The 14,540-nt window shown below is 39.9% G+C and overlaps 1 protein-coding gene across 1 annotated transcript in view; it reads left to right on the plus strand.

The window, feature by feature from the left end:
• syngap1b (synaptic Ras GTPase activating protein 1b) overlaps positions 1 to 14,540 on the plus strand; it is a 79,124-nt gene that overhangs the window by 25,623 nt on the left and 38,961 nt on the right. Inside the window, exons 4-7 of the mRNA XM_036558240.1 lie at positions 4,884 to 5,037; positions 6,222 to 6,320; positions 11,239 to 11,478; positions 12,866 to 13,201. Coding sequence (XP_036414133.1) covers positions 4,884 to 5,037; positions 6,222 to 6,320; positions 11,239 to 11,478; positions 12,866 to 13,201 — 829 coding nt within the window. The remainder of the gene's footprint in view (positions 1 to 4,883; positions 5,038 to 6,221; positions 6,321 to 11,238; positions 11,479 to 12,865; positions 13,202 to 14,540) is intronic.

Raw genomic sequence — 14,540 nt, forward strand, 5'->3', positions numbered from 1 at the left:
GAATTCTGGTACATTACTTTTATTATAACGTAAGTCTTGATATACATATATCTTGATATATATATATATATATATATATATAAATATATATATATATATATATATATATATATATATATATATATATATATATATATTTCCATCATTGTAGAACATTTTAGAACATTTTACATCTCTGCCTCATTCTGGACACATCAAACAATTCTTCATTTACAGCGTCCTAATAGTGTTGCACTAATTATTTGAAAACTGTGAAGTTTCACAGGACCAAATTGTTATAATCTGCAACCCAGCAGATTTGATATAATTGAAAACATTGATTCCAAACTGTTAAACAGCGCTACTGAACTTTTGAATGGTAGTGAACATTACGGTACCTACTGCAAGCTGAGGATCTCATTAAATGCACCTCATTATGTAGTCTCTCGTCCTTTTTCAGGGCTTCCAGCATGACTGACTGCAGCCGCTGTGTAGTCTCATAGGTTTATATGAATATAACAAATCCTGCTCGTTCATTGGACCAACTCATAACTGGCTAAAATAATTTTTCTGTACAGATTCTAAGTCTGGCATGGCCTACATGAAATTACGTGATCATATTAACAAAATTATATTAGTTATCTTTACACCGCCTGACTCTGTTCCCTTAAAGAAATCAAACTTGAGAAATCTAATTTACACAATTTTCCATTTACCCCAAATGCAGCCTATCAACCAAGACATGTTTGGTGTCTGAAGTTAGCTTCTTTAGTTTTGCACCAGAGCTATGAGACGAATGTATCCCACCCCACTAATTAACACTCCTGCAATCTGCATGCTTTAATCATCACTTGCCCGTGTAGAGATTTTAAGGGAAATTTCACTTTTTTTTAAGATCTCAGCATCACTCAAAATGGTTTTATGTAAAATGGTTTGCTAAAGAGGAAGATCGATTTTGATATGGAGCATTCTGCTGAATTAGTTCAAACTACAGTGCCACAGTAAAGGCAACCATATAAAAACAATGAAGTACTCCGACCTTAGAAACTTACATTTTTGATTTGATTGTTATGATCTATTTAAACCGAAGGCAAAATCTTAGATAGATTTTTTCAAAAGATCTTTTTGATTCCTTTTAAAGTGACATTGAACAATTTTTATTTATTATGGGTTGAATTTTCAGATAACAGAACTTTATTAAAAAATGCTGTCCTTTTCACATCAATACCGAAAGAGTTTTAGTCCATGGGCGGGGTCTTATTTTGGTCACGCACCTTGCATTTTGGAGCAGGAAGTGGGACTGCAACCCTGTCCCTCATGACCACATGGTGAGCAGTTAGATCACATTGTTTTGAAGTAAATGTTTCCCAAAGTCTGAAAATCTGTATTATTGCTTAGTACTATTGAGTTTGTACCACATACCTACTCAGTTAATATATAGAACCTGCTGGGTTTTTCAGTGTAGTTTAATTAGACTGCCTCGAAACGTTCCATCGTGTTACCCCAAAATAATTATCCAGTACTTTGGAGTTTGTACCTCACACTAAGCCAGTTAATACCTAGACCTTAAGAGACTGTAAAAGAAACCATTGCCAATAAACAGACATACCTGCTGCCAGTTAAGGGACATTCCCTAAGCTGCTATATTTGTCAGTGCATTTGCTCTTACAATGTAAACTATATCCACAAAATTGCACAAAACAACAAAGAGAATTTGCGTAATATTACAGATATTGTTCAAGAGTTTTTACAGATGTAACATAGAGAGTTTTATTCTTGTAGCTGTGTAAAATCATAACTTCTGTGCAATGTTTCGGTTTTTGCTTGAGTTTAGTTTGAGAGCTGGTTGGAAACCCAGCTATTGATAGCTTCTTAGAGGTGCGATTCCATGAAAAAAAAAATATTTTCACTCACCAGCCAACACGTTTGGTGTTTGAGGTCCAAATTTTGCTTCTTTAGTGCTGGAGCCACGAAGCTAGTGTTGCTAAGAAACTCTAGAAGTCAATAGTCACCCAAATCACATGTAATACGTTACAGTAGTGTGAGTACTTTTTGTGTAGTGCATTGCAGTTTAAGTTATTGTAATGACCTCATAGTTACTGACTTCAATAGAATTGCTTTCCTTTGTTACTCATATATCCATGAGAGAACAATATTACTTTTGTTCTGCACTGAAAACGTAAATTTCCTCTCTCTATATTTATGGATCATTCTTCCGGTTCAAAATCCGAGAGAACTTTTAACTGACTTGGACTTCAGACTAAAATCCTTTTGTTAATTCATTATTTTTACTGTATTAAAATGAGTGATTGAACATTACTTTGTGTCACTACCAACACATTCATAACACTACCAAAACTTTACCCAACGTTTTGCTCATTTTAAGCATAACTCAAAAATGCTACCCAGTGCATGACTACCAAACATAGCTTTGAACAGTTGAACACACATTAAATCAGAATATTTTTCATTAAAACACAAAGTTTACTTAACTGCAGAACATGTGTGTTTCGGTAGTGACACTAGATGTTACAAACTAGATGTTACTAACTCAGGGGTGTCAAACTGAACCAGTACAAGGGCCAGATTAAAAAATCTCATCAATTCTGTGGGTCAGAGAAAAAACTTTTTTAATTATATTTTTAATTAACGTTGTGCTGTAACCCAAACTGGCCACTGTTTAATTAAAATACGCAAAAACTTCAACAGTAAAATACAGACACTTGTAGTAGACCTGGAAACATTACATGGACACTTGAAACATTCAAAATTGAAATGTCCACAGGAGCTCTGCCTTTTTTAACCTACCTATTTGCTTCAACCTGACATCTTTTCTTTGCTGCAAGTTTATTAATACTTGGGCTCAATTTCCGAGCTGCTGAGCTGACGTTAAGTGTTTGTATTGGCTGAACTGCAGCTGAACAGCATCTTGGTGATATGACTGGTGTGGAACTGTGTAGAATTGAAGTGTAACCACTGTCCCATAGATTGTTGTTGGGTAGGAGACTCTCCTGGGGACTGTAGTGCAGCACGTTGTGGAATGGGCTAATATTAACAGAAAATTAAAATACTTTTGCGGGCTGTATAGGACTGAGCCTTGTGTCACTATGTAGCCAGGAGGCATAGGGATGCAGTCTCACCTCCTGCTCTAAAATACAGGGGCGTGGCTAAAGTAAGGCTCCGCCCATGTGCTAAAACTGTGTTTTGCTGGTGCTGTGAAGACATGGCAGCATTCTTTGAGTAAAGTTTTTTTTAACTTAAAAATGAAACTTACAGAAAAGCACCACAGTGCTGCTGAAGTTTTTAAACACCTCAGTGTCGCTGCTGGCCTGAGAATAGTCCACCAACCAAAAATATCCAGCCAGCAGCGTCCTGTGGGCAGCGTCCTGTGACCACTGATGAAGGACTAGAGGATGACCAACAAAACCTGTGCAGCAGCAGATGAGCTATCGTCTCTGACTTTACATCTACAAGGTGGACTGACAAGGTAGGAGTGTCTAATAGAGTGGACAGTGAGTGGACACAGTGTTTAAAAACTCCAGCAGCACTGCTGTGTCTGATCCACTCACACCAGCGCAGCACACACTAACACCCCACCACCACGTCAGTGTTACTGCAGTGCTGAGAATGATCCACCACCCAAATAGTACCTGCTCTGTGATGGTCCATGGGGGTCCTGACCACTGAAAAACAGGGTGAAAGGGGGCTAACAAAGTATGCAGAGAAACAGATGGACTACAGTCTGTAACTGTAGAACTACAAAGTGCACCTATATAGTAAGTGGAGCTGATAAAATGGACAACGAGCGTAGAAACAAGGAGGTGGTCATAATGTTATGCCTGATCGGTGTAAATAATAAAGTATATTTTTACTAAGAACGGAGTCTTGTATGGTGGGCTTGTTTGTGATCCTGTGCATTGTGTTGTTTTGTCCACCTCTGTCAGCCTTGGTCCTGCTACTTGCTACCTCTCTCTCTCTCTCTCTCTCTCTCTCTCTCTCTGTCTGTCTCCCTCTCTCTCTCTTTCTGTCTGTCTCTCGCTATCTCTCCCACACTCTCTGCCCTCCCTGTTCTTGGATCCCACAGCTTACATAACTCGTTGATTTCCTTTGAGAGGTTTTCTCTCTGTCTTCTCCCTCTCTCTGACTCTGTCCCTGTCTTTCGCTCTGTCTCTCTCCTCCTCCCCCCTTTCAATTCTTTCGTTCTGACTCATTCCTTTGGGTCTATTTTTATGCCTCTCTCTCCCTCTCTCTCTCTCTCTCTTTCCACTGTATGTATTTAACGCCCTGATGCACATTTTATTGCTGAATGTATACAGTAACAGTGACACTAAGAGGATACGGAAGAGACAGCCACCGCTCTAGCAGGGATGTGAGGATTTTCAGTCCTTTCCTCATTTCTACAGGCTTAATCTATCACTCTCCTGCCTAACCTCATCAGTCTTCTCTCCGGGTCTGCTGAGATGTTCAGTGGAGTCTGTGTTTGTATTTTGGTGATGCATGTTAGAAGGTGCTGCAGGTGTAGGTCTTTGTATGTGCTGCTCTTTTACAGGTGTTTCTCAGTGTAAGTCTGCGATAATGTTCTGCATGTTATCATCGAGTGCTTTCCTCTTCATTTGAATTCCATTTAAAAGCCGTTTAAATTTTCACTGGAAACCGAAATGTCCAATTACCTGCGACGGCGCTTTGCGAGCAGCTGCTGATAGTTTCAAAGGTAAGGAGCGAAAGTGTTGCTTTCTGAAGTTTCCCAGCAGCATCTGTCGCTGTGTAGATGTCTAACGAGATTGGGCGCTGGCGATATCAAACAAAAAACCCTGAACTTTGAGCGAATTATGTAGCTTTGTGATGTGGCAGCGCCGCGCTTCTGGGATTTACACCCGACCATGTCGCTGACTGTCTCCTCACAGGACCCGTCTGATGCAGAGCTTCAAAGAGTCCCACTCCCATGAATCCTTGCTGTCTCCCAGTAGCGCGGCCGAGGCGCTGGACCTCACGCTGGACGAGGACGCCATCATCAAACCGGTTCACTCCAGCATCCTAGGGCAGGAGTACTGCTTTGAGGTGAGGCTGGATTTCATGGCCTTGACCTGTAGGCAGGTCACAGCCAGACTGCTGTCTGTTTTAGCCCCTCATTTATTTAATGTCCAGTCAAAACAGCTCATTCATTCAGTGCCAAGATAAAAAGCAAATTAATTTTTTTTTTAAACTAAATATATGAGCTTTTTCTGTCTTACATTATTTTTTAAGACCTTGCTTTCAGTTCTCAAAGAAATCTGCAGGGATGTTTTTTCCACACGTGCAGAGTTCAGTCTCGGTAGTTGGTTGCATTTCCTGCTTCTTGCAATCCAAGTAATTTCAAACACATTTAATCATGTTGAGGTCTAGACTCTGGGGTGGTCAGAGGGACATCCTTTCAGACCCATAGTGTTGAGTTGTCTTCTCACAGTGGAAGGATTGACAGAAACACCTGTGAATGTTTATATCTGCAGCAACAGTGGAGCTTGATTTTCTACGATTTTCTACTATCTTTCAAAACTTTCATGAAAACTTTAAGCGCTGTTTGTCTAGTGGTGACAGTTTTGGTGGTCTACCAGGTCTTGCACAGCTGTCTGGGGTCCCATTATGTCTTCTTCTAATCATTTTTTGGAAACTCCTGTTTTTTTTTTTTTACTTATTGTCTATTGACTGTCCCCTTCCTTATGCAAATAGAATTTCTTCTATCTAATCTCCTCAGAGGTTAAACTGAAAATTAATAACTTATAAATAAAACATAAATGATGGGTGGTCTATGACTGTATGAAAAGTATCCAAAATTCTATTCTTTAATTTAGTTATAGACCAGTGTCATACACAATTTCCTCCTCTCCCTAAGACACATTTGGCATCTGAAGTTTTGCATTTATGCTTCGAGGCTAAAGTAGCTAACAAGTAATAGAAGCTTATAACCACCAATTTGCATCATGCCTAAATCATCACACACATGTGTCAAGTTGTTTAGTAGTCATAAATAGACTTGATTATGTATTATTTGACCCTGTGTCATACTGTAATCGATATAAATGCACAGAAGTGCACTGAAAAGCAAACTGCTGAACGATTCTTAATACGGTGAAAAACTTGCAACGGATAGTTCCACTAATCGAAGAACAATATAAGCAAGTGTCACAGATGCTTAGCATGACATTGTGCTGCCATTATTTATTGTTTATTTGGTGTCAGTTCAATGTCATTATCTTGTGCCTAAGGTGACGACTGCTTCAGGGACAAAGTGCTTCGCCTGCCGGTCGGCTGCAGAAAGAGACAAATGGATCGAGAACCTACAAAGAGCAGTCAAGCCCAACAAAGTAAGTATAAAGAAGAATTTTTTATATCATCTCATTACTACATCACTCTAGATCAGTGGTCACCAACCCTTATCCTGAAGATCAGCCTTCTTACAAAAGCTAGTTCTGGGAACGCTTTTGATTTAGGAGTGTGTCTGTGGGAATTTTACCCATTCAGTCAAAAGAGCGTTTTGGACGAGAAGGCCTGGCTCACAATTGACATTGCGAATCGTCCCAAAGGTGTTCAGTGGGGTTGAGGTCAGGGCTCTGTGCAGGCCACTGGAGTTCCTCCACAACTCATCAACTCAACTCAAACCATGATTTTATGGACCTCATGCTGGAACAGAAAAGTGCCTTCCCCAAACTGTTGCCACAAGGTTGGAAGCATATAATGGTTTAAAAGAGGTTTGTATGCTGTAGCAATAACATTATCCTTCACTGCAACTGAAGGGCCCTGAAAAACCGCCCAGATTCCTCCTCCACCAAACTTTACTGTTGGCACTTTGCATTGCGGTAAGGTAGCATTCTCCTGGCATCCACCGAACCCAGACTCGTCCATCAGACTGCTAGTTAGTGATTTGTGATTCAATACTCTAGAGAACATTCAATACTCCACTGCTCCAGAGTCCACTGGCGATGTGCTTTGCACTACTTCAGTTGATGCTTGGCATTGTGCACAGTGCTCTTAGGCTTCTGCTCAGCCATGGAAACCCTTTTCATAAAGCTCCCAACACGCAGCTGTTGTTGCTTCCATTTTATAATAATAGCACTTACAGTTGACTGGGGCAGATCTAGCAGGGCAGAAATTTCACAAACTAACATTTAAAGTCACTGAGCTTTTCATTATAACCATTTAACTGCCAGTGTTTGTCTATGGAGATTGTATATTTATGTGCTTGATTTTATACACCTGTTAGCAATGGATGTGGCTAAGACACCTGAACTTAGCAATTCAGAAGCATGTCCGCATACTTTTGGCCATATAGTGTAAGTAAGAGAATGTATGTTAAATGCAGCTTGAAACAAAACTCTACAAGATCTTCATCAACAGCAGCAGTTCCTTACTTCTCCATATTCTTCATCTCCCCCTCTGGTGTTTTTTATCACATCAGTATAAAACAGCCCCCATCTGCTATGCAGCCATCAGGAACAGAACGGCTATGAAAGTTCGGCAGTTCTTTTTAAATTCTCACCTGTCGTCTAATTCACCATTCACTGTTTTAATTTTTCCATCCGTGCTTGATCATGTCCCGAAGGTTATAAAGCTCCTTCAGTTCTCCACACAGTCTCGTATCTGAATATGAAAACTTTTTCATAGTCTCCATCTCTGCTGGAGGAAATCTCAGAGGTCATACAGTTCACCCTTCAGTTCTCTGCATCGTCTCTTATTAAAATGCCTAACTGCGAGTGTGAATGAGAGTTTTGAGAAGGAAGTTAGAGCTGTGGGATCACCAGTGCGGTTTGACTCATCCAGATGCTCGGCCGGCAGGAGTCCGGACTGAATTATGTTGTGAGGATGACACAAGCTTCCAGAACCCATCAACGCATTCAGGATTCATCTTAGCAGATGTATTGTCAAGAGAAGATAAGAGGACACAGCAAGGGTACCCATTAGCCTTGGGTGTGCGCTGATTAATTTGCTTAATTTGTGGAAGCTTGAGGGACAGCAACAGTGCTGCAGATGTACAGCACCAATATCCAGAGGGTTTAATAAGTTTTTTTCCTGCATTTTTATTAATTTCCACATAGTAGTAGCAAACATATCAAAAACATGAAATAGCATGTTTTCAAGTATGCAGTGACCAAAATGCTGACCAAAAATTTAAACAGTTTTGTTCTGAAGATTCTTCAGAGTAGCCTCACTTTGCCATGCAGCTTTGCATGCTTTTGGCTTTCTCTCAAAGCAGCTTTATGAGGAGCCACCTGGGATGGTTCTCCGAAAGTTTCATCTAGGCTGAGACTTTGTTATCTGGTGAGAACCATTTGTCTGAGAGGGTTTTCAGAAAATTAGTTTTGCATGAAAAAAAAATTGGAAATTAATGAATACATCAACTTCACTGTTGTCTTGTATTTGCCTTAAAAACACACAGTATTGGCTCATATTAACTCAAACAGCTAATTACCGTTAATTGCTCCCAGACGGAAACTACATCACTTCCTGGAAAAAGTAATCTCACTACTCATTACTTTACTTTTGAGGTATTCTTTATAACCATACACATTTGTACCAACCAGAAAGCCCAGTATTTTAGTACTTTATTTAGAAAGAAATATCCAATTACAGTAAACATCATTTCATTTAGTAAAAATCATCATCCCTGCTTTTGCTACAATGCCAGTTATGCTTAATTAAAATGATTAAAATAGCTATACTATTAAATAATATTAATACTGTTAAAAACAAGCAAAAGCCCATAGAAAAAGACAAAACAGCTGCCACAAAAGAAAGTCTTTATGAATAAAATGTAAAGCTTACAGAGCAGTTCTAAAAGTGAAATGTCAAAAGTAGACACAGATTAGATGCTATTAAAGGGGAATTGTACAGATTTTTTAAAAATTATACATAATTAAATGGTTGAGCTGTAATCAAAGTCCGCCCTGCGATAGACTGGCGACCTGTCCAGGGTGTATCCTGCCTTCCGCCCGATAACAGCTGGGATAGGCTCCAGCACCCCACCGCAACCCAGAAGGATAAGCGGTTTAGATGATGTGTGTGTGTGTGTGTGTGTGTGTGTAATCAAAGTCATTCAGAGTGGTTTGATGCAAAATGCTGTGTTCTAGAGAAAGAAGTGAGTGAGAATTATTCACAGTGGTGGTGATAGGAACCAGACGTCTGAAGAGTTTAATGCCTCCGAAAGCTCCCTCACAGAAAGTTATTACATGAAATGGTTAGAGATGTGCTTCCTGATGTCTGTTTTTGGATAGTTCTCCATTTATTTCAATCCATTCATGGCAAAGGGGTGCATGCAGAGCATTCATTCTATGGCAAAATAGTCCCCAAAGAAAACATGATTTTCAGATTTATGACTTTTTTACTACATTCAACATATATAAAATCTCAGAATACACGTGTAGGTTCACTGGTGGTTTTGGATAGTAAATGGCTATATTTATGTTGCAGACATGATGTCTCCTGGTTGCTATCACCACAACTGCAAAGAAATCTGAGTCTGTATGTTTTTCTACAATGAACCACTTCACATCAGACCACTCTGAATGACTCTGTTTACATCTCAAGGACTGAATTATTCAGAAAGTTTGAAAAACAGCTCAGCCACAAATCAGGCAAGTTCACACAGCACGGCTGCCAAGTGCTGAAACACGTAGCACATAAAAATCACCTATCTTCTGTTGCATCACTCACTGCAGAAATCTGAACTGCCTCTGGAGGCAACACAGCACAAGAGTGTTTCAGGAGCTTCATGAAATACGTTTCCAACCGACTGTGGAGAGTTCGAGCAGTGTGTCTCAGATCACTGTGTGCAATGCTAAGCGTCTGCTGGACTCTGGAGAGGTCTGTGTTGTCTGGAGAGATGAATCACACTTCACTGTCTGTCGGGCTGATTGACGAATCTGGATTTGGTGGTGGTCAGGAGAATATTACCTACCTGAATGCAGTAAAGTGCCAGCAGTAAATATTTGGTTGAGGAGGTATAATGGTCTGGGGCTGTTTTTCAGGGTTTGGGCTCAGGTCCTTAGTTTCAGTAAAGGGTCATGTTAATTCTACTGCGTACAAAGACATTTTAGACAACTATATACTTCCAACATCGTGACAACAGTTTGTGGAAGGTCCTTCCCTGTCCTAGCATGGACAAGCAAGGTTCATAAAGACATGGTTTAACAAGTTTGGTGTAGAGGAACTCCAGTGACCTGCACAGAGCCCTGACCTCAACACCACTGAACATTTTGGGGATGAATTGGAATATCAATTGCAAGCCAGGCCTTCCAATCAGTGCCTGACCTCACAAATGCTTATTTAACGGAATGGACACAAATTCCCACAGACACACTCCAAAATCTTATGGAAAGCCTTCTCAGAAGAGTGGGGTCTGTTATGACTGGAAGAAGGGGGGAGCAACTCCATATTAATGCCCATGGATTGGAATAGGACGTACAACAAGCTCATATAGGTGTGATAGGGTTAAATGTTCACATACTTTTGTAGTGTATATAGACAAAATCTATGTTTTTAATGTATCACACAAAGTTAATAGTTCTCTTACAGAGATTTGAGTACTACAAGTCATGAAATTCTTAGTAAGTCAGTAACTGTAATGCTATTACAAGAATTTAAACTGTAATTCCTCCCACTACTGACAGGAAAACATCACTGTAATGTGTTACTTTGTACCATGTTACCCCCAACAGTGGACAGAAGCATTTAAGCATTATCTTTTTGATGTAAATATCTTCAAGATTATGGAAAACATACATTTAACATCCAAACTTGTGACTGGTACTTTTCTTTGATAACTTGCTACCAAACCAGTTGAGCATTCTGGACAAGACTGCTTTTGAAAACAGGTATATTTAGTCGATCTAAATATGGCAGTGAGAGCAGGGCAGAGTGATCCAATGGCATTTTGATCTGCTTAAATGACTCACCCTTTGCGAAAAACATCGCTCTCCGCAATCAGCCCAGCACTTTACCCTCCCAGTGGGGATTTCAAATATAGTTAGTTTTTTTTTTCCCTTTGCAATCATCACACTGAGTGCTGTTCTTTCCTGAAGCCTGGCCAACTTCATGCCCACTCACTCCCCTTTTCTCTTCATTTTTTCATGTTTTTACCTCTCATTCAATACCTGTTATTCAGTTCCTGTTGCAGTCAAACATACCCTTTTCTACCAGTGTCTCGGTTTCTTTATTTTATTTCTTTTGCCTTGTGGCTGAATGTTTTTGCCAGTTACCCAGCAGCCCTCTCTGCTCCCTCCTACGCAGGACAACAGTCGGCGAGTGGACAACGTGTTGAAGTTGTGGATCATCGAAGCCCGGGAGCTGCCGCCCAAAAAACGCTACTACTGTGAACTGTGTTTGGACGACATGCTGTACGCTCGCACTACCAGCAAACCCCGCACCGACACTGTCTTCTGGGGTGAGCACTTTGAGTTCAACAACCTCCCGGCCGTCCGCAACCTCCGCCTTCACCTCTACAAAGAGACAGACAAGAAAAGACGCAAGGTGAGAAGAAAGTGATACTGCATCCAGAAAAGTTTTTGGTAATGTTCTATTTGGAGATGTTTTGCACCAACTTAACAATCACTCTAAACCTAACTTTAGTCTCAACCCAGAACATAATTTAACAGTATACTTCGAACGAAATATGGAAGTATTTGCCAGAAATGACATGTTGGTTTGAGTTTGTATGGTGCAGTGTGCGCGGGCTGTCCAACAGAACTGCTAAACACATTGTCATTTGTTCTGAGGCCTCCCCCTGCCTGTGATTGGTACACATGTCTCATAGTTGCTTCTATCAGCGGTAAGATGTAAGAAGTTTTTCAAGAACTGCTGTTTTGTTAAGTTCCTTCATCATTTGAAATAGACTGCCATCTTACATTTGGTTGTAATCCTAACTCTAAACTATGGTGAGAAAATCTTGTGCTCCAACCAGATAACAATTTTGGTAATACTTTATTTGTATGGTCCACTGTAGACGATCCACTAACCACTAATCCAGGTCCTAACCATAACGCCAAAGATGTGGACTAGAGTCTCAGATTTGATGACTTCAGACTCAACTCTACAAAAATAAAAAACAACTTGCAATTCAGCTTTATTTTGAACACCAGTGACTCAGGCTTTGACTTGGACTTGAGCCGTATGCCTCAAAAACAGCTCTAGACACTACACAAGTGGAAGAACCATGGAGAGGCATCTGGCTGCAGACTGGACTCTCTACAGTTGGCTACTTTTTATGTGAATGATTTGTTTCCTGGTGTAGGTGTGCCAAACCTAGAACAAATGTAAATTTGATTTAGAGCAGCATCTTCAAATGCTTGTTACTGTGGCTGTCTTACCATTACCATCATTTTGATCTTCAGTGGTGAAATCACAGGACTTGACTTGACACTTGCCTGTATTGACTTAGGGCTTGACTTGAGACTTGCCTGCAGTGACTTGTGACTTGATTTGAAACTTGCCTATAGTGACTCTGGACTTGACTTGAAACTTGCCTGAAGTGACTCAGGACTTGAATAGGGACTTGGCTTTAGTGACTCGAGACTTGAATTGAGACTTGACTGTCTTACTCGGAACTTGAGTGTCAAGACCTAAAACTCACTTGTTAAATTGCAACTTTGTGACTTGTTCCCAACTGTGCCCAGTGGTAATGGGTTTCACCACATAGCTTGTCAATTGATAATTTGAGCATCTAGAGATTGTCTATAGATGACCTTCTAAATAAAGTGGACCTTAATTTTTATGTTAGATGCCACAAATGAAAAGATCTGGATACCAAGACACCAAGAAAAGCACAATAGCCAAAGGTTCTGAGATTTGTATAGTCCCTTAAAACTTTTGTCCTGAATACACAACACTTGTCAACAACTTGCACATTCTTTCATTTCAGGAAAAGAGCACATACCTAGGACTTGTCAGCATCCCCATTTCCAGTATCACCGGTCGGCAGTTTGTAGAGCAATGGTACCCTGTGATTCAGCCCAGCGTTCTGGCCAAGGGAGGGGGAGTAGGAGGGGGCAAAATCATCAATGCCTCCTTGCGGCTCAAGTCTCGCTTCCAGACAATGAGTATCCTGCCAATAGAGCTGTACAAGGAGTTTGCTGAGTATGTCACCAACAACTACCGAACACTATGTGCTGTTTTAGAGCCACTACTGAGTGTCAAAAGCAAAGAGGAAGTGGCTTGTGCACTGGTGCACATTCTACAAAGTACAGGGAAGGCAAAGGTACATGTTTAGCACTATCCTCATCATTTTTTTTTCATGTTTAGGCCTGTGCCAGGTGATGGTTAACAAAGTTACTGTAAGAGTGATGGTACAATTAGTTTACAGATGGTTTAAAAAATGATCATTTACTGATTTATTTCAAGCAAACCATAGCAAGACTCTAAGATACCCCCACATAACTTTTAAACATTTTGGGTGTTGTGATATCCCATATTCATTGTAAATAACATAGAAAAGACTGTTGTAGAAATGTGGCTTTTGAGCTGAGCTTGTTAAATATGCTCAGCGCTGCAGGCAGATTATCATGTCTGTACAAAAAGTCAGTTATATGGTACAGTGTACATTTTACAACATCCTCAGGCCTCAGCCTCAGATTTCAGACATCTGACAAAACAGCTCCAGCTCCCAGAGAGAAAACATTAAATAAAACAGCTCTCATGAACCTGGTGAAACAGGCCATTTTAAGCAGCCTCAGGCAAAATGGCTTCAGAGAAGAAGGTATCAAGCTAAGCAAGTTTACCTTCACATTCACAATTTTGTTCTTTTTTTTTTACTAAATTAATTACAGTTACAAATTAACTATATAACCACAACTAAAACTGCTATACTCTAAGCTGTATTAGCAGATTGGCTTTGCTAATTATTATGAAGAAATCATTGGGGATAAACAGTTACAGCCTAAAATATGTAGGCTATTTGAGGGAATACTGAAATAAATGTGTTCTTTTCATCACTAATGTTAGCTATGCTGTAAATGCCAGGCTGTTAAATATAACTCAAACCTTTAAATGTATCACATATCTTGAATGTGTGTATCTGGTGATCTCATTGCTTACTTTGAGCTTCTTTTGTCAAAAATACATATGAAATGAAGGAGAATGAAACTGATATTTCCTATATGGCCTCTAAACAACAGGCTGCCTAGTAGTTTTTATAAGAAGCAACATGCAATATAATGTTATTTTATTAATAATACTGTAGAGTAAAATGCAGATTAACAATTTAAGCTATAAATAGACATAAACAATCAATGACAGTGATATTTTTACTTTGGCTATGTTTGAAAAAAACAATACTTTTGAATTGGAAAGCCATTTGGGAGCCATATTGATGAACTGAGCTAACTGATAGGACTCATTGAAAAGGGCCAGAATGCTCATCACTAGATCACATGCTATGACTGCTTCCACATTTGGTTCGCTGTGAGTGGCCCCCCACAAAATTACAAGGTGAAAAAGTCATAGCGAAGGACAAAATACCTCTCTTCAACCCAGTTTAACTGTTTTGAAAACAGTTATCCAAATAAAGGGACCCTGTTACTGGCACAGGCTTACTAAGC

The sequence above is a fragment of the Colossoma macropomum genome, unplaced genomic scaffold (genome assembly GCF_904425465.1).
Source record: "Colossoma macropomum unplaced genomic scaffold, Colossoma_macropomum, whole genome shotgun sequence".
Classification (NCBI taxonomy): Eukaryota; Metazoa; Chordata; class Actinopteri; order Characiformes; family Serrasalmidae; genus Colossoma; species Colossoma macropomum.